Source organism: Rhamphochromis sp. 'chilingali' (assembly GCF_963969265.1).
Source record: "Rhamphochromis sp. 'chilingali' genome assembly, chromosome: 11".
Taxonomy (NCBI): domain Eukaryota; kingdom Metazoa; phylum Chordata; class Actinopteri; order Cichliformes; family Cichlidae; genus Rhamphochromis; species Rhamphochromis sp. 'chilingali'.
The window spans coordinates 30,638,745-30,666,679 of record NC_137938.1 but is presented as its reverse complement, the minus strand read 5'-3'; the positions used below and the strand labels follow the sequence as shown (position 1 = coordinate 30,666,679).

The 27,935-nt window shown below is 38.4% G+C and overlaps 1 protein-coding gene across 3 annotated transcripts; it reads right to left on the bottom strand.

Moving 5' to 3' along the window:
• Positions 1-89: 89 nt before the first annotated feature.
• bcan (brevican) lies at positions 90-27,100 on the bottom strand. Of its 3 annotated transcripts, none has more exons than XM_080896358.1 (15): positions 26,932-27,100; positions 17,931-18,013; positions 15,000-15,392; positions 12,648-12,822; positions 12,087-12,214; positions 10,674-10,967; positions 9,580-10,452; positions 8,179-8,919; positions 6,594-6,836; positions 5,483-5,587; positions 5,213-5,371; positions 3,577-3,659; positions 3,258-3,402; positions 2,960-3,142; positions 90-1,328 (listed from the first exon to the last, which is right to left on the bottom strand). In XM_080896358.1, exons 1-15 carry the CDS (start codon positions 26,934-26,936, stop codon positions 1,213-1,215), a joined length of 3,726 nt encoding a protein of 1,241 aa, XP_080752484.1. In that variant the 5' UTR covers positions 26,937-27,100; the 3' UTR covers positions 90-1,212. The 3 variants fall into 3 exon arrangements, with proteins under 3 accessions (XP_080752484.1, XP_080752485.1, XP_080752486.1); XM_080896359.1 differs by having other exon boundaries at positions 6,594-6,833; XM_080896360.1 differs by having other exon boundaries at positions 15,000-15,359.
• Positions 27,101-27,935: the final 835 nt, after the last annotated feature.

Here is a 27,935-nt window from a genome sequence, read left to right as displayed (position 1 = left end):
TTTCTTTGATCGTTAGATATGTGTGAGCTATCTTAGGTTTGACACATCAGGTGGAGTTTTCAATATTAAAATTCACAGAAAACCTTCACTCATAAAGAAAAACAAGAAATCCATCAGACTGTAAGAACAACAGATTTTAGTGAATGTCAGACCAGCTGATGCTGACAATCAATTCACACTTTGCTACATTTAACACCTATCAGAAACTCATCAAACTATCATGAACAGCAGTTTGTTACAAATATGTTAAAATTACAGTGTGTGGTAGCAGCAGTCAAATTCAAGAATTCAACATTGTCAACAGGTTGATTTCAATGTCTGCTATCGTCACCTAAAACACAACAAAGGCCAGCTACAGAACGGCTGATTGTGAAAGTAAGTTACATCAGTAACAGTGTTACTAAGTCATAACTGGCTACAGTTACTGGTTCATAAATATTCCTTGATCTCTTAGCCGCCCATATCGTATTAACAGCTTGGGTCAAAAAAAATCTTTCTATATCATCTACTTGGTACTTGGTTTCCATTTGATTTGGTGTATTTCAGGTATTACAGGCTAATCATCATACATAGATACGCAAGACCTAATTGTTTCCATAATCTACAATTATTGTTCTAATTATACAACAGATCTCTCATCTTCTAACTGATTCTAATTGATTTGTATAAAAGTTGTCCACCTGCTTAAAAGTTGTCCTTCTGTATTAAAAGTAAGAATGTATTTCTTCCATACATACGCTAGCAAAAAATAGATTTTTTTTTTCTTTTTAAACAGAAACCCATTTATTCAAAAAAGGAGGCGGATGATTGTTGCACCAAAGTGTCATCTACTGATCCAAAATGCGTGTTGGATCCTACTTTATCTTTTGATAAGGTTCACTGGAAAATTATTCTGGGAATCATATTTTTTTCCATGCATGTCTAGATCGAACTGCATTTTTAAACAATATGAACAGATTTTCCTTGATTTCACAAACATTTTAGACACGCTTTGGTCAACACTGTAAAACGCATATTTAGATTAGAGCACTTTTCCAGAATTGTCCATTATTGCAGGAACTGTAACCTTGAGATGATGTTAAAATGAGCAACTTGTTTTATTCGGGGCAATTTAATGCAGAAACTGGGCAGGACTAACTTATAAGAAACAAGAAAAGTGTGAAAACAGGAGAAGGAATGTTTGATTTTTGCTTTAAATAAGGCAGGGTGGCTTTAAACATTCCAGTTAATGTCCCAGTAGAGCGGGGCTGCTTTCTCTGTGGCTGTACCCATGGCCTCCTCGCGCTGCTCAGCATGTACGGTAACTAGGTCCTCTTCTTCTGAATGAGCTAAATGTGTAAGGAAACAGGGAAAAAAGAAATGATTGCAGAGATTAAAAGACTGATTTACCATATTTTTAGGACTTTTTTCCATGTAAGTTGCTTTAGATTAGTTTGCTCTCTATAATCTTTGTATAAATGAGCTTCCTGTACTCAGCTGACACTCCTACAGCCTCATAATTAGGGATGGGTATCAAAAACCGGTTCTCGTTGAGAACCGGTCCCACTGTTTCAATTCCTTGGAATTGTTTGCCATTTTTGCAAAGGATTCCCTTATCAATTCCAGTCGCCCCAAATGACGTCACCACATTGCGGAGCATCATTTACCTGGCAGGAAACATGGCGGCTCAAACGCTCAAAAGTTTGATTATGCTTTACGAGAACGGATGACATCAGGGCAACTTGCAATACTTGTAAAGTAGATATTTCATTTAAGGGAGGAAACACTACGAATATGCAAAAGCATTTGCTCACAAAACACGTGATGACCTTAAATGAATGTCATGTTTTTAATTCCACTCCGGACTCGTGAATCTCAACCCAGCAGCAGCGGTAACGTTTGCACGTCCTCTCCCGTTAATGTGGCAGGTAAATAATCAACTAACAGTGCATATTATGTTAGCGCGATCTGCCTTATTACAAAACCTGCCATTACTGTGCATTTAGGTGACCATGATGAGAGAGACAGACAGAGTCTGGCTCAGATGCTGGCAGTTCTCGCTGCAGTCTACCGGTAGCGTCTCCTTTCAGGCCAGGATAGACGAATGTCACCGAGCAGTGACTAAGTTTGTGCTTAAAGGCTTGCACCCATTTGCCACAGCAGATGCCCCCGATTTTCGGTAAGTGAATGTGTTTAATTGTAGGCAGGGACATTACTGGATATTCTTGTGTAATTGCTACAAAATAATTTATGTTATACTTTGTTATTGCTACAGAAGAATATTTATTTTATTATTTTACATTTACAATTTTTTTCCTGGGGACCCTGTGACACCCCATTGAAGAGCCACAGGCTGGATCTCTTAAGATCTCACTGTTGGGTTTGTAAGGCCATGTTACTCCTAAATTTCTATCTTATTCAAAGAGAAGATATAAAACAAAGTTCTAAGCTATTCGACCTTAGTGTTCTCCTTTTTTAAAAAGAATCGATAAGAGAATCGATAAAGAATCGAATCATTAAACAGAATCGAAAATGGAATCGGAATCGTGAAAATCTTATCAATACCCATCCCTACTCATAGTGGACAGTCTCAGCTGAATCTAAGATATTCTTTCTTGCCCAAAGTTGGTATGTTCAGTACACCTTAACACCTGCAGACACTTTCTTTTAGTCCCACTCTTGGCCATTATGTCACGTTACTTCTTGTACTACAGAGGTCAATACATGCATGTCTGATTTTCTATTATATTGTTCACTCAGACTGAAAAAATATCTTTTTTAGGGACTAAAAATAGAGCAATATTTCACTGATCTGATATCTGAAGATATTCTGTTGTAAGGCTTTTAGGTAAAAAAAAAATATCAGAAAAGTGCTTTTGTATGTAATTTACATTATAGTCACATATTACATTGCAGAAGCACGTGACTGTTTTATAGTAATAGGTGTAACTAATCATACTCAGACATATGATGGACTTACTTGGCATGCAGGTAATTTGAGGCTCTTCCCACTGGCCACCTGGCAGGCATTTAATGACAGGATTCATTTTCTGGACAAAATCCTCTTCACAGTAGTATCGCACTTTGGTGTTTGTCTCGTAACGCAACCGCTTTTTCCCAAACACCTTGGCATGGGGAACATGGGGGGGCTCACCACAGGAGGCTGTTGGAAACCACTTTGAGTCTTAGATCTTTACTCTTTTTTTTTTCTTTTTTTTTTTTAGAAAAGGAGTTTAAAAAAGAAGGAATTAGGGGAGATTAAAATGAGGTGAACTCACTGACGCCCTTCTTGCAGGTGTATGACAAGTGGTAGTTGCATGGCACGTCGCTCCAGCGGCCTCCATCATGCCACACCATCACCGCACAGTCCTCACCAGACAGGAAGTAGCTGTCAGGCTGCCCTTTGTACCAGTTTTCATAGAGCTGACAAAGAGAAGTGAGCAGATTTGAAATTACATAGTAATCTGGTTGATTGTGCTCTCATTCTCACAGTCATAAATCAGGTGACTAAACAAACCAAATGTAAGAAAATCATGTTAAACAGCTGATAAATCCTCTGAATCTCAAACATGTCAGGTCAAAACTAATAAAACTCACCAGTGGGTTTCCATCTGACCAGCGGAAATCTCCCTCAATGGTTCTGTCATTTAGTCCAATCCACTGATATTCTCTGTATTTTTCTAAAATTAGCATAAGAATATATGTATTATATATATTGTTTATTAAGTCATTGCACTTTTTTAGGACAATTTGTAGACAGTTTTCTGTTTGTTGCCATTTTTTTTTTTCAAATTAGTAAACCCTATTTTTACTTCTGAGAAACACTGCCACTCTAAGATGCTCGTCTTATATCCAATCACCTTTTGCCAATTAACCTAATTAAATTATGTTTGTCCAGCTGTTTCTGTGTTGTACTGTGAATAATGCACTTTATGACATTTGCAAATCATTCTGTTTTTATTTGCATTTTACACAGCATCACAACTTTTTGTTGTGATAAAAAAAATGCTTCATGTTCCCAATGTAACATTTATCCACAGCATGTAAACAATATACTAATATATTTTCACACTTAAACTGTTTGTCAGCAACAATAATTTGAATTAAAGTATGTTTTGTGAGAAAATTATGAAAGAAAAAAATCTTTTGTGGTACACATTCCTGCTTTAAAGTTCTCTGCTGTTTTGGGAAGCCCGGCTGCTTTTCACATCCTTACATAAGAGTATCAGTTAATAGGATCAGTGCCCACTGCCTGCCGAGCACAAGGAGCCGCCACCACAGCGATGTCAGATAACGATGTCATCGCCCCTTAGCAAGACAAAATACCAACAGCAGCTGTGAGTCACTGCCATGTTCTTGGAAAGAAAAACAAATTCCAAGTGATGAAAGACACGAGAGGTTATTGTTGTGTCTTGTCTGGAGAAAATCTCAGCGTCTCGTTCCTAAAACAAACTCATGACTTTTCATTTTTTAACAGTTTGACTCATGTTGAAGCATGAAAAGTGACTGGTTTGACACCTGCCTCTGCATGGCAAGGCACAAAACCCAACTGCACAAAACCCAAAGAGAACTCAGCTATTAGAAACAACAAAACTCATACTGTCCTTTGATTGGGAATGTGACTGTTTTTTACAATGAATTTTAGATTTTATGCGTGGAGAACAAAATATATTATGCATTACTGACCACTGTGCCAGCATCTACCAACGTTTCTCCACTGGGATTAGGTTACGGACATTTGAAACAAATGAACAAAAATATTTGTACTTATTTCAGTAACTAAACTTAACAAGTACCATTAAGTTTTTCATGGGAGCAACCCTCATACTCAACTCTGCTGCTCAACCCACACATGCGGGGAAATAAACAGGTTTTCCAACTGTATAGGACTTACTGCCACAAAGCATTATTACAACAAAGAAATAAATGACCAAATACATACTTTCTTACTTTTTGTGACAGGTTTATTTTTTAATGTTGTGTAATTCAGTGTATGCTTCTTAGACATGAATTGCATTTTTCAAGTAAGTATTTCAAAGCTTTGCAAGATTACCCAGTGCAAACATTAAAAATATACAGACAATCTAAAACTTTGTCATCATTATTTGTGTGATATACTTGACGTTTCTTCAGCTTCAAGAAGTAACATTTAACTCGTGCAGTCAAATGATGTTTTTGCTTCCTGATTACAAAATCTTTGATAATCATATGAGTCACTTGAGTCATGTTTTACCATTGATGTAGTCCTGCTCCTCAGGAGTCATGACAGAGAGCAGATGCCCGCCGCACATCCGACAGTGCTGCTCAGCTGCCTCCCAGCTCTGCCGCTTGCTAAAATGACGATAACAATATCCTTGAAATTTCTCCCAGCCTGGCTCACACATCTCCAGGTCTGAGACAGAAGAAAGGACAGAAAAATATCAAGAAATGTATTAAGTCTGAATAAGTAGAAAGGTTGGCTTATGTTTGGAAGATTGTACATCTGTATTTTATGGTGCTATACCTTTCTGGCAAAAGTCTCCTCCATAACCAGGTAGACAAAAGCATCTTAACGATTCACCGTCAACACAAGTGCCTCCATTCAAACAGGGATTCTCCAAGCAGGAGTCTGTAGATATGAGAAATGACAGTTATAACAGAGATCCAGAAATATTTCAGATGTGTGCATTATTCTGTATCTGTGAAACTAATATTTATGAAATTAAAAAAAACTGCATACTTTATTCATTGTATTAAATTGTCAGAGTCCATGTATACAAACATTAATTTCCCAGCTGTTTTCTATGTTAATGGGGATAAAATTGCATATATGTGTCTTATTTTATTGACAATTATACAACTTATTGCTTAAAAACTCAAAATACACTTAAAAAAAAGGAACAGATTATAAAGATAAAACTGCTCAATTGACTAGTAGGCTGTCTGATTTTCAAATGTAAAACCCCTTCAAAGACACACCAGCAGAGGGAGCTGTTGCCTCAAACATGGTTTCTCCAAATTAGTTTCCAGTATTTACTCTGTTAGTCAAATTTTAATATTGCAAGTCATTTAATGTCATTTTAAAAATGGGTTTCTTTTTTAAAAAAAACAAAAACAATCTAACATTTTTAATTCCCTGAAGTGATCCTGCACATTAAGAAAGAACATCCTTCATTCCAGACTTACACATGAAATACAATATTTGAACTATAACTACAACAAAATCAACTCAAGGGATTTATGAGTCCGTGATGACATGACCTGGCTGTTCTTTACACTAAAATAACGAAATTATGTAAATAACAAATCTAATCTAAACTAATAACTGATCCATCCGTTGAGTTGTGTCAGCCTGAAGTCTTAAACCAGCAGTATAGGACTGGGCTATTTGATGAAAATCTAATATCGATATATTTTGGGGGGCTCTATCACAATGCACGATATATATCGCAATATGTCTTGAGCCGCAGCGCCCCTGGTACCGGGAGCAAGCGGGAAGCTACAGTTTAACCCTCTGTGCAGTATAAAATAAAACTCCACATTTGGCATTTTCCTAATCACACCTTACTCTTCCCAAAACACTGATAAGCATCAGCTGCTGTTTCTATTTGCACTTCTTTCTGGAGTACAGATACCTGAAAAGCCTCCTTGTCCTGCAGCTGAAACTTTGGCAGCAGGCAGGGAGGCAGCCATGGCAGTCTGCTCGTTCCCTTCAAAATACACAGGGTATATGGTGGGAGCAATGATAGTCATATCACTGTTGTCTGTGGTCAGTGCTGAGCTGGAGATCTCCTCCTCTTCAGGACGCCATGTGCATATTTTAACTGAAGGCTCGTCTGTGCCGGTCACCTCCATACTACCATGGGATCCATGTTCTGCTGAGACATTTCACAACATGTTCACAAGTTAATTTTAAAATCAGACAACAACTTTCTTGGAGTTTGTGTAAGTTGTCTAGCTCTCCGTGAGTAAATAAATATGTGGCTTATTAGAAACAGATATGTCCAGACTTCAGTACAACGCACTATGTAAGACGGTAGAAGAGGTTACTGTTAGATAAACAAAATATTTTTTGTGAAGTATCTAATTAAGACCTTTAGAGGAGACATATTATTCACAATCTACTTTGCCACTGTTGTGTGCATAATTAGGTATCCCCAATGTGTCAAGACACATAAAACATGAGAAAATAATATTTCTTTGATTTCTTTCATTTGGATCAGCAATCATATCTGTGGACCAATAAAATTTGCAGCTGTGGTGGCAAGCACAGCACTCCATCCATAAATAGATATGCCTGAAAAGCAAGAACTCATAAATGAAAGACAAACTAAGGCAGTTTGCCACTGTTACTTCACTGCTACAGCCACCAGAGCATGTCAAATGCTGTGCTTTTGCTGAACGAGCAAAGCTGGGTCCAAGTATTTGGAGGACATTTGAAAAGAACAGAAGATTCATTGATTTACTATTATTTTGATAGAAAATGGAAAATCTTAAGTGTGCCATTACCTTGATAGGCCGAAGATATGCCAAAAGAAGTCAAGAAGCAGGTTGCAAGTTTTTGCTTAATAGGTTAATAGGGCACAAAGTCCTGCTGTTAGAGTGATGTTACCAAGGACGAATGACCCTAAGGTTCATTGATGCTTAGATAGAGTGGCATATGCAGTAGTCACATCCACATGAATGCCAGTATCTGAACTGTCAGAGCAGAACATTGCTTGATCTCTTCTAATAGAGGTTTTCTCATCTACATTTTTTTCTTAGTTTCTTGTGACTGAAATGTGACATATGGTCTAATTAACCACCCAGAAGCCGCTTTCCATTTTTCTATAATAATACTATGTCTCACACATGACTTATGAATGACAGTGATTTCATACAATGGTCACTTAAAAAGTAAAAGTTTGTCATTAAAAGGTTACCATTTCCATCAATGTCAACTGACTCACAGTCAACTGAAGGAGCTGTTACTCCCGTTTGCAGCTCTACTGTGTCTGACAGAGATGTTATTGTAACAAACAGCAGCTCTTTTGGAGTTATAGCTAAAAACATGTTAAAAAAAACCCCAACAACAAAAACTGGATGGTACAGGCCTATAAACAAGGGTTTATGAATGATCTGCATGGTTTCTTCAGCTAAAACTTACAATACACATACTGGGAACATGTGCGCCCTACATTTATTTGTTAGAAAGGGGTGTCGGACCCTTTTAAACTTTACCATTAATGGTCCCGGTGTTGATCTCTTGCTCGTTAGAAGCATCATCAGTTTCCTCAGGAGCAGCAGGAGGCTCAGCGCTATATTCTCGATCAGACCGAGACTCCTGTGGTGTGGCAGGAGAAAGCTCAGGTTCCCAATTGGGTGTGAGTGTTAAATGAGGGATCAGAGTGATTTTTATCTCTGAATGAGGTGGATTCGTGCCAGCATCACCATTAACTCCTTCTGAATTGGTGTCCCCTGAGTTTTCTGGGTTTTCTCCTGACGATTTACCTGGTCCTTCTGTGACATCTTTATCGGTCTCCTCTGGTGCAATATTTGTGATATTTTGGGCTGTATGGAGGATAATCACTGAGCTGTCTCCTAATCCCGCCATTTCAGGTTTATCCTGAATGTCGTCCAATGGCTCAGCCCCAGATGAAACGTTGCTTTCTGGTATGTAGGTTATTATCTCTGAACTGGCTTCAACTTCAACAGGAGGAGGAGATAAGGTTGCAGAGATTGGGGATCCCAACAATAAGACAGGTTGGTTTTTTAGAACAGGAGCGTCGATGCTGAGGCCTGTGTCGTCTGAGAAAGTGATGACCTCCGCAGTTGAGATTACAGTTGGAGGGTTGTGTCCACTCTGCTCTGCCAGATCATCTGTTGCCACGTCTCCTGAAGTGCTACTCAATTCCTCAGCGCTATGCTCAATTGGGATGGAGGACTCCGTTACATCTGAGTGGGCTTGAGTAGGATCGTAACCTGCAAACAAAAACAAAAAAAATCTCTACACTTCTGAAGCAATTTAGACTGATAATGGGGAAACACAATGCATGGTATAATGCTAAAAACTAGTAAAGTAGCAAAGAAAAGTAGCATTTTGGGTATTGGAAATATAAAAACCGTTTACAGGCCTAGACAGAAAATTGTGTTTAAGATATACATAATGTCACTGTGGGTCATTTGGGCAACTTTTTGTTGGATGCAGATGTGGACAGGCAGGTGGGCTGACAGTACCATTTAATGGTGCTCAGAAATAATGTAGCAGTGTGCAGAACAACATACACACACACAATCTCTACCAGTAGATGAAATATACAACCTTTAGAACTCTAGAAACTCTAGAAAGAGTAACTCTTAATGAAAATAGACTGCCATTTACTCTGAATGACTAATCAAACAATTTAAACTACAGCTCTTATTTAACCATGTACTATTTTTTCTATATTTTACATATTTAACCACATCTAATCCATGGCTAGTTTTAGAATCACTAGTTAACACTTTTGGGAAGAAACCCCCAGACACAGATGGAGAATGACTGCAGCCAGGGTTCAAACCTTCCTGCTGTGAAGGCACAGTGCTAATCACGGCACTACGACCCGTCTTATGGGCTAAATTTCACATTTAAATCTCACTTACTTGAATCAAGGTTTGACTTAGTGACCACTTTGGTTATGGCAGTGGTGTCCAAATCGACTGTCACAGAATGCTCCTGTTCTTCATCTGGAGAATCATCAGCTGTACTTTTATCAAAAGCAAAAGCTGGCATCGGTGAAGTGGCAAGAACATCTGTTACCTCAGTGTGGAGTGAAGTCATTGCCACTGATATCTCCTCAATAGTACCAGTGCTGGCTTCTTCTGGCTGTTCTGAAGCATCATAAGAGGTGCTCACATAGACAAGCTCAGTCACTGAGGCATTTTCCTCAGGGACATATGGAGTGTGGTCCTTTTGCAAAACAGGTAAATCCCACTCTTGATGCACCTCATCAGCTCCAGATGTGGCATTACTAACTGGCACATCTGGATTTTCAGTCATAGAAATATGATGCTCTGTGGGTTCTCCACTTTCTGGATCTGCCACATCAGTTATGGGTATAATGGAGTAATAACCAACTGTAACTACATTATCTGTGTTTGGAGAAGGGGATGAAATTATATACGACTCCTCGTGATCTGTGTCTGGATCCTCTTCGGGTGCTGGCTGATAGGACTCAGGGTAGTTGGCTTTCTTTACCAGTTCCCAAGTGTCATTGGTGGACATGTGCTCTTGGTGATCAGACAGAGGAGTTGCAGTCTGAGGAATGTCTGCTGTCAATTGTGATATTGTCACTGTGTGAGCATCGACAGTACCCTGCTTTATTGGATTTGTAGTCTGGGCAACTCCATCTGTCATTGCTTCACTTTTGCTGACATCCTCCTGCGAGGACGTAGTTACAAAAACAATATCTTGGCCAATATCCTCTGGCTCAGTGGCTAAAACCTGGGGAGAATCTGTGTAGGGGCCATTATCACCTGGAGAAAGAAACATAATTTGAAAAAAAAAAAACTGAATTCACAATATCCTTATGTTTACTGGGATCTTCATGGCAATAAATGTAAAATACCAAGTTGAATTTTACGTAATAAAGCTATATTTCTTTTCTGTCCTTTTATCCATGAAACTACCTACAAAAGCACCGGCACTGAGGGGACAGAATAAACTCAAATAGAAATTACACGACTTGCTCTCTTACTTCTGAAGCAGTAGACATCATGTCGAGAGTGGGTCTCAGGAAAGCCCGTCTGGTTGCTGTATCTGTAAACGGTTCTGACCCCAGGTTCACCACCTCCACAGCGCTCTCTAGGGGTGACAATGGGGTACCGCACACTCCCGTCTGCCAGCCACCCTGGGCTGCAGTGATTTAGTCCGTCATTCCAAGCTGCATAAAGCTGAGCAGTGGTGGCCAACTCTGCACCATGACTGAGACAGTAGGCCTTTGCCTCACCAAAGGTGAAACGCTGGGGGGTGGAGCCATGGAACACCTCACCTTTCAAACAGAGAAACAATAATGTTGACATGTTACTTTTGCTACATTTTTACTAGTGATGTGCGATACCACTATATTTCCTTTCCGATCCGATACCAAGTAAAATCCAGGGTGGTATCGACGATACTGATCTGATACCGATACTCTGTACAAAAACTTAATGCTTCATTGTATTTCATAATACAATATATAATTGTATTATGTAATTGTAATAATAATATAATAATATAGCTTCATAATGATTACAGGACATCAGACTACTTGTTCTTATTGCTTAATAATGCAGAATTATCATATAGAAATTCAGTTCGACTCAACATAAGCTCATCATATTCTGTGATATGATTTACTCTGAGGTGTTTGACGAGGTCAGTGGTGTTGCCACAAAACCTCACTGTCTTGCCACATATATCGCAAACCATGTCTTGGCTGTTTGTGGCGGTAAAATACGTCCACACATAAATCAGTTTACGCTCAGCTATTGTTGCGAGTGCGCACGACAGGGGCTGTAACACATTTATACAGCCATATTTCACATATGACTATGAAAGGTGTAAGAAGTAGTTCCTTCCAATTTAGACGATCTGAATGATATAGTTTCTTTTCACTGTGTTCCTGTTGATGAAAAACTACAAATTTACCCCAAAGTACTAAAATATGAATATTTTAATATGAGAATCGATTCTAGAACATAAATTGTTGGTATCGGAAGAAGATCCGCACACCACTAATCTTTACATACTATGTCTAATAAAGCGGGCAATTGCCATAAAGGTATTTTTGATCATTAAGGCATGCTTTAAGTGCAACTAGGCGGCGATATGCTTGCTCAGATTTAGCAAAAGTTTTTACCAAAGTTTTGAGAACCCCAGTGATCCTCTAAAAATAAATTGTTACTAATCATAGAAATCGCTTTTATGCTAAAAGGAAAGAAACAAGCAGGTTTTACACATTTAACACATCACAGAACCATATCATATTACTGAATCTGCAGTTATTAAAACTGGTGACAAAATATACAAAAAGAGTACAAAAATAAGACACAGGTTTTATCATAAAATACATTTAACATTAAAAACTTGTGAAATGCATTTTACAAGTTTTTAATAGTTGTATTACCATGAATATTCTCCACATAGCAGTACACGTCATATAGCTCATCGGGCTCTAATAGTCCATAGTTCCTCACTCCTGGCAAGCCATCCATGTCTCCAAAACAGCCCTCTCTTGGCATCTGAATGGGGTATCTGTGGATGGAAATGCCAAACATCACTGAAGCACCTCTTCTTCTCTAATGGCAGCACTCTAAACATGGCACTTGTGTAAGTACATTTGTGAGTAGGTCTTGAAGAGCTGAAATGTCTGGTTTGAGATCAGATGAGTGACTCTCAGGTACTTGACAATCTCTGTGTTATAATGTGGAGAGCATATCAAATATTAGCTATCTGAGTGGAGCACTATCATCCCCCGAATGACTGACCTCTACACTAAATGCTCTTTTTTCTACATAGAAAACAACAAGTCAATCTACAATGTCAGGCCTGATGTTTGTTTGGAGCTGAAGAAAGGATTTGGATTGATTGCAAATGTACGCTGAAAACAACCTTGAATTAATTCACATAAAATGCTTAAAAGGCCAAACATTGCCAAGTAATGTGCCCTGTCCTCTCAGGTCCTCACCTCACAGAGTGGTCTGAGAGCCAGCCTGCATCGCACTGCTCATATCCGCTGTTATAAGAAGCAAGTAGCTGCTCTGGGGTAGCGATGTCAGCCCCGATGTCCTCACAAGCCTCTTTAGCCTGCTCAAAGGTAAAAGCGTAGCGGCTGGATGCATCGCGGTAGTGAAACACCACACCTGCAAAAAAAAGAAAAGCTTTGTGAAATCTGTGCAGATCTTGTAAAACATGTAGTACTAAACAAGCACTCACATAAACAGATATCACAAAGAAAAGTACATTATTGCAGAGCACATTATCAACATGATAAAATCAAATCATAAAATTATAAAAAAAAAATAACTTAACTAACTGCGATAGAATGCACTTTGCAGTTTAATCTTTTGACTTAGCTTTAAGATTCCTGTAATGGTTTCATTACTCCATCGGTGGCTGTTCCAAAACACAAGTATATTTAAGCGTAATTGGCTTCAGCTGAGCATATGCTGCTTGGCTACCTGCTGAGAATGTCACCACTTAAACAAAAGATGGGCTGCATGTTGTATTCACCGTGATTGGGATTCGTCTTGTATATTAGAAGGGGACATGAAACGCTATACATATAAAGGCTAATATACACCATTGAGCCTGCTCTTGAAAAACAGACATAGGTGTAACATTGTCTGTGAAGCTGGATTTAAGAAATAAGTGCTTAAAGTTTTAAAAACATGTTTACGACCATCTTGTGTCTGTGAGTGTGTCATGACATCATGTGTTTGGTTGGTTGCGGCTAACAGACTTAGTTTAAGCTAAATAGTGATAGAATCAATACCTCAGTGGAAAACAAGGACTAATGTAAGTCTATTAGCCGCAGCCAACCATTCAACCACATGACGTCACGTCCCCTACTGACAGAAGACAGCAGTAAACTTTGGCTTCAAGGACTTTTCCAGCTTTAATCCGGCATTACATCTATGTCGGTTTTTGAGAGCAGGGCTCAGTGGTGTATATTAGCCTTTATATGTGTAGTGTTTCATGTCCCCTTTAAATTAATTAAATGGAATCTGAAATGAATTCCTTTCTTCTGTTAACTACAAGAAGAAGTTGGTTTATTTCCTTAAATTTACATCCCAACAGCCCAACCTTATTGTGACCTTAGTGAGCAATACAATGGAATTCTTGTCATTATTTAATGCAAACTTCGTGAAACCAGCATTCAGAGCCTGATATATTAGCTCACAAATTACTGTGGTCAGAATATCCATATTGTATTGCTTTGAGAGGGCAAAGTCATTCATCACACATGCTGAAACTGTGCATACTATTGATACAGAAACAGGAGAGAAACAGCAGCTTTTCTTTTGTTCTTTAGGGAACGGTTGACCTTATTCCTTTTCATCGTATTGACTGGGACACTTTTCTTTGACTCGGAGTCAAGACACACCTGACTTACACCACCGACTCACTCATACCTGGGCAAGGCCATTTCACTATTTTACTAAGTCATTGTGACATTATTGCTTGTGGAATAACTACATGATGTGGTTCGCTCTGTTTATTTTAGTACGAAAGGTGGCACGCATTGCTTTTTTGTCTGTGTAAAAAAGTTGTGCTTTGAAAAGCATCATGCACAGCAAAATGCACTAAAAAGACATTGAAGGAGATTTTGCCATTCATCTAAAAGAATGTTGATATTTATTTGAAAAGGGAAGGTGAAAAACTTTCAGGTCGCTGAAAACATCTCTTTACATAAAGTCAAACTCCACTACAGGCCTGTTAAATAAACTCCCAGTGCACAGATTTCTTGATAACAGCTAGATATAAACTCCAAATCTGCTAAACTTTCACCTCTGAACCAAAGTTAACCTGATTCTAGCCTTAAATGATTGGAATTATGTTGAATTCAATCGTTCCCTGTAGTGTTTCAGACTAAAGACCAGATTTAGCCCAGAAAACAACATTCATGGACAAGTGATGCTGGAGGTATATCTGTGTAGTATCTATCATTATACTGTTAACAGTAGGAACATTTCACAGCTAAACAGATAAAAACAGATGTTTTAAATCTCAAGTAGCAAAACCTTGACCATCAGATGTATAAATAAGTCAGTTTCTAATAGATTCACGACTATCATTGATAGAAATTACATTTGCGTGTTATTCACTGTGTGAAAGCAGCTAAGAGTAAAGTTTCTAAAATGATTCCGAACTCACTGCACATGTTCATAGTATTTGGTCCATGGCCATTAATTCATAAACAATTTAAGTGTAGCTTAATTTTAAAAGGGAAATTCTTAGTATGTTTATTTATTGACCACATTATATTATGTTGTTGACTGACAGTCTGATAAAAAAAATATATATATATATGTCTCACCTTTGACCTTGACCTGCACAACATCATTAGCATCCTCGAGACCTTGCTGCACCTCACAGCGGTAAAAACCAGTGTCGTTCTGCCTCACGCTCTCAAGACGCAGGGTGAGGTCAGCGGGGGAGTAGGCATAGTTGAACAGAGAGGCCCGTTCCTTGTAGGCCTCACTGACCCTCACTCTGTCACCACGGGCCACCAGGATCTCTGTCTCCATGCCATGATTCAGGATACTCCATTTAATCCGGGGGACAGACAGCACAGCGTGGCGACCATTGGTAGAGGGGGATGGCGGCGGGTGTGCCAGAGACACCAGGCAGGGTAAAGTCAGAGAGCCACCGAGCACCGCAAACACAGGTTGGGTGGCTGGGATGGTTACATGGAGAAGCTTCGAATCATCTGAGAAGAGGCAAGCTTTAAAGTAACAAGCGACCTTTTGTAATGCACTCTAATTTTTTATAAGAATCAGATGAGAAGGTCAAGACCACTGTCATGTTTGTGTGTTAAGTACATATCCAAACCCTCACAACCATGCCTTTCTAACTTTCTCTCTAAAATGCTCAACCTGAGATGCCCCTTATATACATTCATATCTGGTCACTGTACAACTCTGCTACCTTTAGTTTTACCTCCTGTCTTTTTGCTACCATATCCAAACTAGGCATCATAGTGTAGGTCTCACTGCCACCTTCTAAACTGTCCTTTTTCACACTTGCTGCTATCCTTCTGTCACATATCTTCACCTCTTTTATGCACCGGCTGACCCCAGGCACTCATTCACCTTCACTACCACCATATTTGCATTATCTACCACTGAAGCAGTAGAGAGCAGTGATGTGGCTGTAGTGAACACGTATTTCAAGGTGGATTCGGGGGGAAATGTAACTAGGCGTAGGGTGACCTTGGACGGGAAGAAGAGGTAGTGAGTGAAGGTAGATCCAAGGATGAAATGGTGGAAGTTGAAGAAGGAAGAATGTTGCAGGGAATTCAAGGAGGAAGAAATTGGGCGATATGGTAGAGTTACCAGATGCATGATGAAGGAAGCTGCCAAGATGGTGTTTTGTATATCCTATGGACAAAGGAAAGTGGATAAGGAGACTTGGTGATGGAATGAGAAAGTACAGATAAGCATTGAATGGAAGATTTTGGCAAAGAAAAAGTAGGATAGTGAAGGAGTAATTTGAGGCTGTGGTTTACAGCAAATAGAGAGGTGGTAAAAAAATGAAAAAGGCTTATAGTGATTTGTATGTGAAGCTGGAGACTAAGGAAGGAGAAAGAGACTTGCAGCATTTGGCTAGATAGAAAGACTGAACTTGAAAGGATGTGCCGGAGGTTAGGATGATTAAAGATATAGGTGGTAACATACTAACAAGTGAAGAGAGTGTATTGAGAGTGTTGAAGGAGTCGTTTGAGGAACTGAGGAATGAAAATGAGAGAGAGAATAAGGCAGATGGAAAAAACGGTTCCTACAAAGCAAGTGAGGGCAGCTTTGGAGAGGTTGGAACTAGGAATGTGATTTGTCCAGAGGATATGCCTGTGGTGGTGTGGAGATGTCTTGGAGAGAGCGTAGTGGACTATTAAACCAGATTTCTGAACACAAATTTGGAGAGTGAGAGGATGCCTGAGGAGTGGAGAAGTGAACTGGTACCGATTTTCAAGGACAGGGGTGATGTACAGCGCTGTAATAACTACAGATGGGATAAAGTTGATGAGCCATATCATGAAGATATGTGACAGAGGTGTTAAAGCTAGGTTAAGCAGAGAGGTGACGATCAGTGAGCGGTAATATGGCTTCATGCATTACAGATGTGAAGTTTGCTTTGACAGGAGCTGCGCTGTTTCTTTGCGTATCTAGTGAAAGCATATGATTGGGTGCCAAGAGGGGAACTGTGGTATTGTGTGAGGAAGTTAGAAGTGACAGAAAGGTATTTGAGGTTGGTGCAGGACATGTATGAGGACGGTGAGACAGTGCTGAGGTGTGTGATAGGAGTGACAGATGAATTTCAGGTTAGCACGAGATTACATCAGAAATTGTCTCCAAGCCCTTTCTTCTTTGCGATGGTGATGGACAGGCTGACAGATGTGGGCAGGCAGGAGTCTCCGTGGACTGTGATGTTTGCGGACAATGATGTGATTCAGTCACTGGTAAGTTCAAAATCAAACTCTGGTGGGTAAAATATGAAACATGGCTGAGGTTTTAAATAACAGTGTCGGTGTCCAAAGCAGAGGAAAGTTGACTTAAAGAGAGGGAGACATTACATTTAATTCATGTTTGTCAGACAGTGGATGAACCGAGGGTGTGCACCAAAACGCAGAAGGAAATGTGAATCACATAAAATTACTCTAGAAGAGCCCAAGAATAAGAAAGAAATGAAACTAGAAATGAGCATAAAAGGTCAATTTTAATTAGCTACTTCTTGGGTTATTATACATACTATTCATTGATGACAATTGTGTAAATATTTGTGTTTTAGTAATATTATATAAATTAGGGACACACAAACATGGCTCAGCCACTTCTCTTAAACGTAGACACAATGATGTTTCAACAAAATCTAATGTTAGCTAAATACAGTTACAGCTTTCATCCTGATGATGGTACTAGATGAAAAGTTAAGGGATTGCCTGTTGATATACAAAATGAGCCATTTGATTACTTTTTCTTTAATTTTCTTATTCTTTTGCTGACACAACGAAAGAGCTACATTTACATAGCGGCATCAATTAACCTTGATTTTTAGCTGGAACACTCAGATACCTTTGAGCATGGCTTCCACAGGGTGCATGTCAGCAAAAACAATAGATGACATCAAATGATTTAAGAGGACCCTACTGCCCTAAAATGTTAGAGGTCAGGTGTGATTTAATGAAGCTGTGGATGTCAGTAGTGGATGGCAGTGGTGAAAGTGACGGAGATAGAAAGGGAGAGGTGCATACCAGGCTCATGGAGGGAAGTAGAGGGCGATAGCAGGACAAAGAAACAGATGGCGCACAGCAGCGCACGCAGAGGCACATCCAGCCTGTGGGTAAAAGACAAGAAAGGAGACAGAGGGACATAATGTGTGAACCTGAATATGACAAGGAGTTCTCCAGTTTGAACAACATGTCTTTTAGGCATACTACTTCCTAATACCCTATCTTCACTTTCAGTTATAGTACCCAGTGCATTAAATTTAAATCCCTTTTCATCAAACAAACAAAGAAAAAATTCTAATTAAATTAAAAAAAATAAATGATGAGTTGAAGTGCAAAAGAAGCAAAGGTTCTGTCACAGGAAGGATTATTGTCATTATTTTTCTTAATAAAAACAAATAAAACATATTTTTTGTGTTACAATATTGTGAATTAATCTAATGCTTTACATGTTATCATTTGTTTCTCAATTTTTGTCCAAAACCTGCTAAAATACATCACTGAGGCTTCCCAACAACAACAGTAAAAACAGATAACTCTTCTCTCTGGATGATGTAACATTCAGAGCTACTTAGGTGCTTGCATGTCTTTGGTAACTTCAATTTCACAAGCCGATGAAAAGCCTTTTTTTTTTAACATTGACACTTTTTCAGTTTTCTTTCTTGTTTCTATTTTGTTTGTTGTTAGGTTTTTATTTGTTACTAAAAATGACAACTGCAGTCACCCGTTTTTGAAAGGGTCAAACACTTTTGATGTCAGCCGCTGAAATGCAGCTTTTAAAGAACTACAAAACAGTGTGAACTTGACTTCTTGTGCCAATGATGCAGCCTCACTGAAAAACTTGAAGGCAACTTTTTAGAGTGCACTACTTTTATCCTTTTTTAAGCATTCTTGGTTCATGACATTGTAGACAGCTGCAGCTGCTGTTCCACAACACCTGACAGCAAGTATCTGCAAATATGAGTGTCTCACTAAGGAGAGAATAAAAAAGACACGCACTGATTTGAGAGATTCATCAAACTCAAAGCAGACAGGTAGTGACACCTGCTTTCATATCATGTTTAAACTGTCTAATAAAGCCAGTGAGCGGATAACATGAGCATCTTTGCAGGAAAAAATGAGAGAATGATGAGCGTAGCCATCAAAAGTAATGCTGATACAACCACAAAAGATACAATTTAGAACACTGCAGATAGGAAACACAAAGGACTTTTTATAATATTATTAAAATAACACCTTCAAGAATAAACTAAAAGCCACGAGAGGCTAAGACTGGGCCTGCATACTTCAGTGATGCATTATCCAAGAATAATGATTCACTGAGATAGAACAGCTTCAGCTGTTTCACCTTACTGACTTTTAGTTAATGATTTCCAGCTTTTTTCATTACTTTAGCTAGCCAGATTCATTGTGTTTATAACTAATAGTTTTATTTGTTTACTCTAAGAAAATGATTTTCAGCTGTTAGCCATGCATTTAGTGAAATGCTTCAACCATTATTTACAATTTCTGACTACATTTTCTATTGACTATGTGGGAAAAAGAATCATGCTATTTGTGGATAGAATCAGAAAATACAGAAAAACAGAACAAATTTATTTATTATTTAGCTCATGATATTCATGGGAAACTACACCCAGGTGTTCTGAGAAAAAAAACACAACCTTGAGTCATGATAAATAATATTAAAACAAGTAGTTGTGCAGATTAAATTTTTATATAAATTAATTATGAACAAGTTTGTTCGTGACCGGCTGTCACAATCAAATATTTTCATCAGCACTGTTGTTTGTGTTACTAATTTTTAGTTATATTGGGTAAATATTTTGAACTTGTATGTGTGGGTGTGTGTGTGTGTACAATTATCATTCTTATTCTTAGTTTGAGCTTGATGTGAGTTTAGTCTTCAAATTACAATTACAATGGCAACCTTCTCACAACCCTTTCGAGGCCTGTTTGAGAGTTAAAACTTGGTTTTAGGGTTAAAGTTAGGATCAATTTTTAACAGACTTTTTTTCAAGTCACGGTTAGACTGTTAGGTGTGATAGTTAAGGTTATTTTAAGGGGCTATGCAATGTATTATGTGAATGAATGTTCCCATAAAGCTAGCTTTTCAAACATACCCGGGTGTTTTCGCTTTTGTGTGTGAGTCTGAGTGTGTGTGAGTCTGAGTGTGTGTAGGAGACAGAGAGAAGGACTGCCTGTGTGTCCTTGGAGCTTTGTGGCTGCTGTGAGTCAGACTTCAGGAGCTGTGGAGTGTGAGCTGAATTCTGATTTCTAGAAAACTCCCCGGAGGGTCAGACTGAAACCCAACCTCCAACTTAACTAGAGTTACCATTATTAGCACCCGTGTTACCCTGAGCATATTGTCTTTTGCTTTTGGTGTCCTGTTTTCCTTTGTTGTATTTTTTGGTAGTCCTAAGGGTATGTTACACCATTTTATGTTATCTCCTATCTGCTTTTTCTTCACAATGGCAACTAACAAACAAAGTGTGAAAGGCTTTTATCCAAGAGGAAAAGGCCTTTATATTACGAAGAGTTGCAGACAGGCTGCCGAGCTATAATATTACATTCTTTCCTCAAGAACTCGTCATGCAAGTTAAGACCAAAACTCAGTCAGTTATTGATTATACTTTAATTTCTACTGTAACAGCTTGTGGCCTTAGGACTTAAAATAGTCTTATAATCTGTTTTTTAGTAAAGAAAAACCTTCATGAGTTTGTAATTTATTTCTAAAGCTACGTTGAGAATAAAAAGCAACAATTAAATTCAAAACCTCTTCTATCTCTTTTTTCTTTTTTTTTTAGTTAGAATTATCAACAGATGGCAGATTATTGGCCAGATGATTCAACCACAACCAAGCAAAAACCGAGCAGGTCACTCCTTCCCACAGGGGACAAAACCTGACAACACTTCGCCGGTGGGTCTGCATTAACGAGAGGTTCAACAGGAGGAAATAAATGAGGCTGAATGAGAGTAAATGGTTCATTCAGACTCTTAGATCTTTTATGCAAGCTCTTTTTACAAGTTGCCTGTGGAGAGGAGAAGAAGGTGGACTGTCTGTCTGCCTTAGCTGAAGATGAATGTGCAACTCTGGAATCAGACAGTTGTGTCAGTGAACGTTTCCTTTTGACTGAAAGGAGTATTAAACACGTGATGACGAGAGAAACTGAAGTTTGTTTTATAGTCTCAGCAGAGACAGACTTCTAATCAAAACAGGATTAATAAATAATCGCTCAAAGGCTCTTATAATGGACAAATATGAAGGCTTTGAAGGCTTTGAAGGGAGAAATGCCACATGGGATAAAGCTGGCCGTTCAAATCAATTTAACCGAACAGAGATTTAGACTGACAGGTACCGATATCCACTAAACTTAAATGGGAACGGGCTAAAGAAAAGAAAAGTGAAATTCACTAAAAATTTGTCATATGAGAAAGAGTGCCCTTGAGAAACATTTACATGTTACATAAAGATTACCAAAGTACAGCTCAGCACATAAAAAGGTGTGGGTAACAAAATAAATAAATGTAATTTAGACAATTCAAACAAGTTTGATTTTACATGAGTATTTTTATTTTATGCAACTTAATATTTTACCACAGAATTTACACGGTCCCTTCCCCTGCTTTTGTTTAGCGTACATCATCACTATAAAAGAGGGTCTCCAACAGCTGCTCCTCAAGAAATCCCATCTGTCGCTGGCATCAGCATTGAAGCCTGGGCTGGCTTCAGTGTCGATGCCAATTACGAAGCACGATACTCAGTTCTGTCTATTCTATTGCACCAACTATTGCACTTTTTACAAAAAATAAATATGTGGACTGATTGTCTGCTTGATTACCAGCTATAATCTTAAAAAGTTTAAACATAGTTGCACAAATGAAATGCTGATGTCTGATGTCTGACACCTTTTAGTCAATTAGCTTATTTGACTGGCTGACTTCAATATCTCCTGGCCAAATAGATAGAACTCAATTCTATCAATGGGAATTTTGCATATGTAATATTACTAAGTGTTACTGTTAAAGAGTTCCCACATTTGATGAGCAAAGTAACCAAAAGCAGAACACTTTGCATGACACCTTAAGGCTGTCAAAAGCAAATGCATTTCCAATTTCACCCACAATCTTACTGGTTGCTGTTTTTTTTTTTTTTTTTTTAATATAACTGGGATGTCAACATCTCATCTACAAAACTAGGATTTATTAAATGAGCACAACACCAGCTAGCTTGACTTGCTGATAAAATCTGAGACGCGAGAGATTTAGATGTCTCACATAGAGTATCAATGAATAAAAAGCAGCATACAAATATGAAAATATTGTAAAAACAAAAGAAGAAGAAGAAGAAGAAGTTCTTACACATAAGTATTCACACAAAGAGATATTTTATTAAGATCATTTCAAATTCTAACATTAATAACTTCTATAATAGTTGAACAAGCTTGAATAAATAAGACAGTAATTGCATCTTCCATGCTCATTTTATTCATCTTCAGGTCACACTGATGTGAAACTTTCTGCAAACTATCAGCTATCTGTCTCCCTCACTTGATAATTCAGCTCCTCTGTGGGCGTAGCCTCCCACCATGACCACATTTCCACAGGGCATGAAGTTTATAGAGACACACAGAGTGAAGGAGAAATAACAAGAGAGAGAGCTCTTTTTTGCCAGGCAATGGATGCATTCTGGTCAACAACAGAAGTGCAAAGTCAGGCATCACAAGTGACTGAATAGTCAGTGACTTCACCTTAAGGGAAATGCAGTGAGGGCCAAGAGAGAGGATGTTTGACCGCTAAGTATGCCAGGAAAGGTCATTTGAGGCTGGAAGGGAGGTAGAGGGGGTGAACTACATTCTTAAGGACTGCACCAGCTTTGTGAGAGTTTGGCCCATTTGTCACTTTACCCAGGATGTGATGAGAGGGCTGATGCTCCAGCAGAAAGCTAAGTGCAGCACACATGCTGACATTTCTGTAAACGGGTTGACTGCATTACTGCATCTTTAGAGCATCAACCACAGTTAAGTGTTTGCAAAAAAGAAGACATTGGAGTTCTGTCATTGTGAATTTCAAGGAAAATCTACCTTTAGAATTACACTAAGCTTGACACACTAAAGGTTTATGACAGCAGTGCTAAGTTTACAGTTTTTAGAATTATTTCACACTTTTTCACTTTTTGGAGTTTTTTTGAGTGTTAGGTCTTAGAATACTGCCTCAGATATTTGGAAATTATGTGATGCTCTTAAGTTCATCAGTGCTCCAGCCTGATAAGATTATGAATACGAGGGGTAAAAATTAGCTTCCAAAAGGTGTCTTAGTCTCACCCTTACAGATCGTTTTCACTTTGGAGAAAGAGTTTGTATTTCCCGAAAAGAACTGGAGGAGTTGGCTGAGGAGAGAGCGGTCTGGGCTTCTGTGCTTGGACTGCTGCCCCGGTGACCCAGATCTTTACTGGCAGTACAAAGGGGATGGATGGATTTAGCTTTCCTTAGCTCTTTTATTTACAGTAAGGAACATGCAAATCTACTTATGTTAGTTAGCATCAAAGCTGTAAGAAGAATTTACACAATAGTGAAGATCAAACAATTTTTTCTCTTACTGAATCATATTAAAGCTGTGGTATGTGTGCTTTAGTGACCAGTAGAAGAAGCTACACTTCTGAAAGACACTAGGACCTTGAGTTGTAATACAATCAAAATCAACTTAGAGGTTGTTATTTCATGTATCTATATAATGTCTATTTTACTACTGTAAAATCTATATTTTACTACTGTATTTTTACAGCAAAAACATCCTATTGTAATAGCATTTACAATAAAGTCGCTTTAAATTTTTTTCATTGTACTGTAATTTCATTTGCAAGAATTGTATTAAAAATAAAAACATATTAAAAACGTGTTAACATTTTTTTTACAGTATCTTACTGCTATCTAGCCTCCAGTAAGTTACTGCTGAACTTATGATAACCTGTTCACAGTTTGTGTACAGTTTAAAGTTACTGTCACTTTTTTAAAAAAGTATTTTCATATATATATATTTATGCTAACCGACATCAGAAATTAATTATGAAAAAAGAAGAAGTTTAAACAGAATTTATAAGTACTTTTATTAAAGGATTCGAAAATAATAAATGCAAAGGAACTCAGTAGCACCGAAAGCCTTTCACCACACAGTCTAAAACTGCCTCTTTTTGCTGCTGTCATTCAGATTTAAGAATGGATTCAAAAACTACTTGCCAGCCCATCATTGGTCAAACCTGACCTCCACTGTACCCCTCCATTTTCTCTAAGAAAGGACCCCCACAGTAAACTCCTGTCGCCCCTCGGCAGATCCTCACTACCCCATCCCACCAGTCCCACATCACACCACCTAGAATGGATCAGCCTGCCCATCTCCAGGGGCAACCTGAACACCCCCACCTCCCACCCCGAATAGACACAATCTGACAGGAAGCAAGGAGCAGCCAGGGAGGGCTGGAAGCAAGAAAAACCTCAAAGAGAATAGGGGAGGCAGAAAAGAAGAAAGAGGCTCCATACAGCATGACTGAGTGCTGAGAGAGATGTTAAGTTCACAGGAATGATTTGGAACAGCTCACCAGGCAGCCTCAGGCAGCAGTCATGTCTTGTTAGCTGTTAGCCGCTGACTCTGTGCGCTGGAGGGCAAAACTTTTAAAGCAGTGACAAAAGCCATAAGCTACAAGTCTCTGGGTGTTAGCTACAGCAGCCGTTAGACTTGTGTGAGTTTGTGTGTGTGAGTGTGTTGTAGTCTGTGTGCCACAAGCCGATTAGGCAGATCTGCTGTGAGTTTTAAGGGCTTATGCCTCAGACAAAGTGAGAAAAAACAACAGCACTGGTTTCATTATATACTTTTTGGAAGAGATAGAAACTTGCTGCTGCTTTAGAGAAGCAACACCTTTTGAAGTTATGGGAAAGGGCAGTGAACACAATGACCTGATTGCTTATGGCCCCCACAGAGAGCCAGCTGTATCATCTGTTGCTGAGAGCCCACAACTAATTGATTGAGTTAAAATTTACCCTATTGGAAAACTCCACTCGCCACATGCTTAAATAGAAATTAACAGCAACATTTACATTACATTTACCATATCCACTCAAAAAATGAAAGGAAGTGATCAGATATGCACCAAGATGTAATGCCTTTTACGATTCTAGAATAAAGTAAAGCTGATCAATACAAACAGATTAGCCAAGTCAAACCTTGGTCCTTACATAAAAGTGGTTATATAAACATGGAAGGGTTGTTACATTCTCTAAAATCTATTATGTGCTGGGTTTGTACAGATGCAGTAATTCCATTTGTATAACAGCCATTTCCTTGAGGCAATGTGTGAACATTACATTTAAAGGTCAAAAGAATAAGTTTCTTAGTGACTCCCATATGTGCAGAGCAATCTGCATATCAAATTTAAGTTGATGAGTTTCTGCAATGTTCAGAGATCAAATTGTTGGTCTTAATTTCTCTGCAACAGGTTTTTAAGAACAGTGCGTAATATGGTCTGTGATCGTGTAAGTATGTGAATCAGTATGTAATGGATTTTAACAGCGCTATAAATTGTCTTTCCAGAACTCTGTTGATCTACTGAAACCTCTAAATTTAAACCGCTGGATCAGGCTTCACATATAGAAGATGAATAGACAGAAGTAAAAAAGTTCACGGATTATGATACTGTACACTTTAGATGTTCAGAATTTGGAATGAGAAATAGATTCTGTATAAAGGATTGTTGGTTACACAGAATTCAAATGAAGGACTGTTTCTTTTTATTTTTTAGTTATCGAAAAGGTTTGACTTTGGAAAATGAACTTAGTAGTTTGTTAATATGTAAATTGGCCCCTAAAATAAACAGTAGATCTGCATGAGTTCTGGTGCTTTTCTTTTCCCGATTGCAAACGTTCACCTAACTGCCCAAGTTTAAATCACCCTATTTGAATTCCTATATATGAGACTGACAAGAAAAGACATTCAGTGATGCTGTCTGAACAAGTGCAAGCTGACTTATATTATAGAGAAAGGTATTTTCAATTATTATATGAATATTCAAATTAAGGCCTGTATAAGTAAACAAAAGCGGAGAGCTGCAGGATAACAACCAGGTAACAATTCAAACTTTTCTCATTGAGTGTGAATGTAAACCCAAGATTCAGCACTTTACATAAATGCTGAATTTTGTATTTTTGTATTTGTAATTTCTGATGCAGCACTGAAAATTGATGCATACACTTGTACATTGTGTTGAATATATGTGACGTTTTTACAGCTAAATGAGGAGAAAACACATCTCAAACCTGAACTAATTAACTTTGAAACTGTTTCTCCAAAGAGAAAATAACAAAAAAGGAAATACATCAATAAATAAATAAATTTTTAAAACTTTATTTCTATTAAGGTATTGATTGCATGTTAATGGCACAGTTATTTCCACTGGCTTATACTTTTTTCTTCTTTTTTTTTGTGCCATAATTGATTTATTTACTTACTTACTTACAGGTTACATATATTTATATCTACCAGGTGCAACATAAGGATAACAAATTTGGCTAAATATATAAGACACAAAACCCTGAAAACAAGTAATTCTGCAAGATGGGCATTTCACCTTTGATGCCTGATGCACAATGTGCTGATTCTTTTCCTTCTATTTCTAGCCTATTTTTAAATTGTGCTATCACTACTTTTTTCTTTACAACATCCGATTATTACATCTAGCTCTGCACATGCTATCACTAAACATCTCTGGGGTAACGTTGTGATGCTGAGGTTGTTAAGTGATGCTGTTAGCGCACTACTTTGTATTACCAAGCTGTATCACTCATTGTTCGGCATTTCAAGTGTAACGATCCCAAAAATTCGTTCCATAGAAATGCAAACGGTGTTTCGAAATAAAATGCATGCGTAGCAAGGTCAGAGGCTTAAACAAATATCAAACACGGCACAAAAAGAAGTCGAAAACCTAAAAGCGCGTTTTACACTAATGAAATTCGCAAAACAGATATAAAGGACTTACTTCATGTTTAGACTTCTCGGCTTGGTTTTGCAGAAATTAATCGGCGTCTCTTCTCGAAGAAGCCTCGGCACAGGTGCAGGTGTTTGTATCTATTTCCCGACCGAAATTCCTCCAGGAGTCTCTCACTGCTGAAGCGACTGCAGATGAGAAGTAGAGATTTTCACTCCCGTCCTTCCCCGCCACCAAAATGAGAGGAGGTGGAGAGAGGAGAAACTGGGATGTGAGCACTTTTAAAAGCCCAAGAACTCCCTCCTCCTCCTCCTTCTGCTAAAGAATGAACAAATGAGGATACTTATCATCAGTATCATAAGCGGGTCGTCCCCATAGCCCATAATTTGATGCTGGTAAACTAGTTCATGCATTCATTACATCTATAAGACTATTGTCATTCAGTGTTATCTTTCCCCCCCTAAAAGTTTCCTAAAAAGCCTCCAATTAATCCAAAACGCTGCAGGGAGAGTGTGACCAGGTGCAAGAAAGAGAGGTCATATTTCTTAAATACTGGCTTCTCGTCATTGGCTCCCTGCTAATTCCAGAATATATGCTAAGTTTAAAATAGTTCTCCTGACATATAAAGTGTGGTCTCAACTTTTAAGACTTAAAACTTTCCTTTTGATAAAGTTTATAGTTAGGGCTCAATCGGGTGAGCGGAATCATACCTTACTTATGCGGGACTTCACGTGATACACCATGCAATTATTCATCTCTTACCTCTTTTCACCCCACTGCAGCATGACATTAAATGTTCTTCTTCTCCCATAGCGTCGACGGTTAAAGAGTCAATAATTGACATTTATGGCCACTAGGGGGAGGAACAATTCCATAAGAATCTGACAAAATGCTCTAATATATAATGCCCTTATTAAGGCCTAATGCCTGCAGTCTAACCCAGATTTCCAGCAGACTCAATAAAATTAGCATTCAGCTGTAGTCTCAAAACATTACCACTCACAATCATGTCTGGATCTCCAAAGAAGGAAAAAAGTGACACGTTTTCTGATGAT

What these genes read in the sequence shown, in the direction of transcription:
- bcan (XM_080896358.1), bottom strand. An exon ending in TGTGCAGGTCAAGGTCAAAG is followed by an intron (nt 12,823 to 14,999) that starts GTGAGACATATA and finishes TTTTTTTTGCAG; the next exon opens with GTGTGGTGTTTCACTACCGC. An exon ending in TCAAATTACCTGCATGCCAA is followed by an intron (nt 1,329 to 2,959) that starts GTAAGTCCATCA and finishes TTACACATTTAG; the next exon opens with CTCATTCAGAAGAAGAGGAC.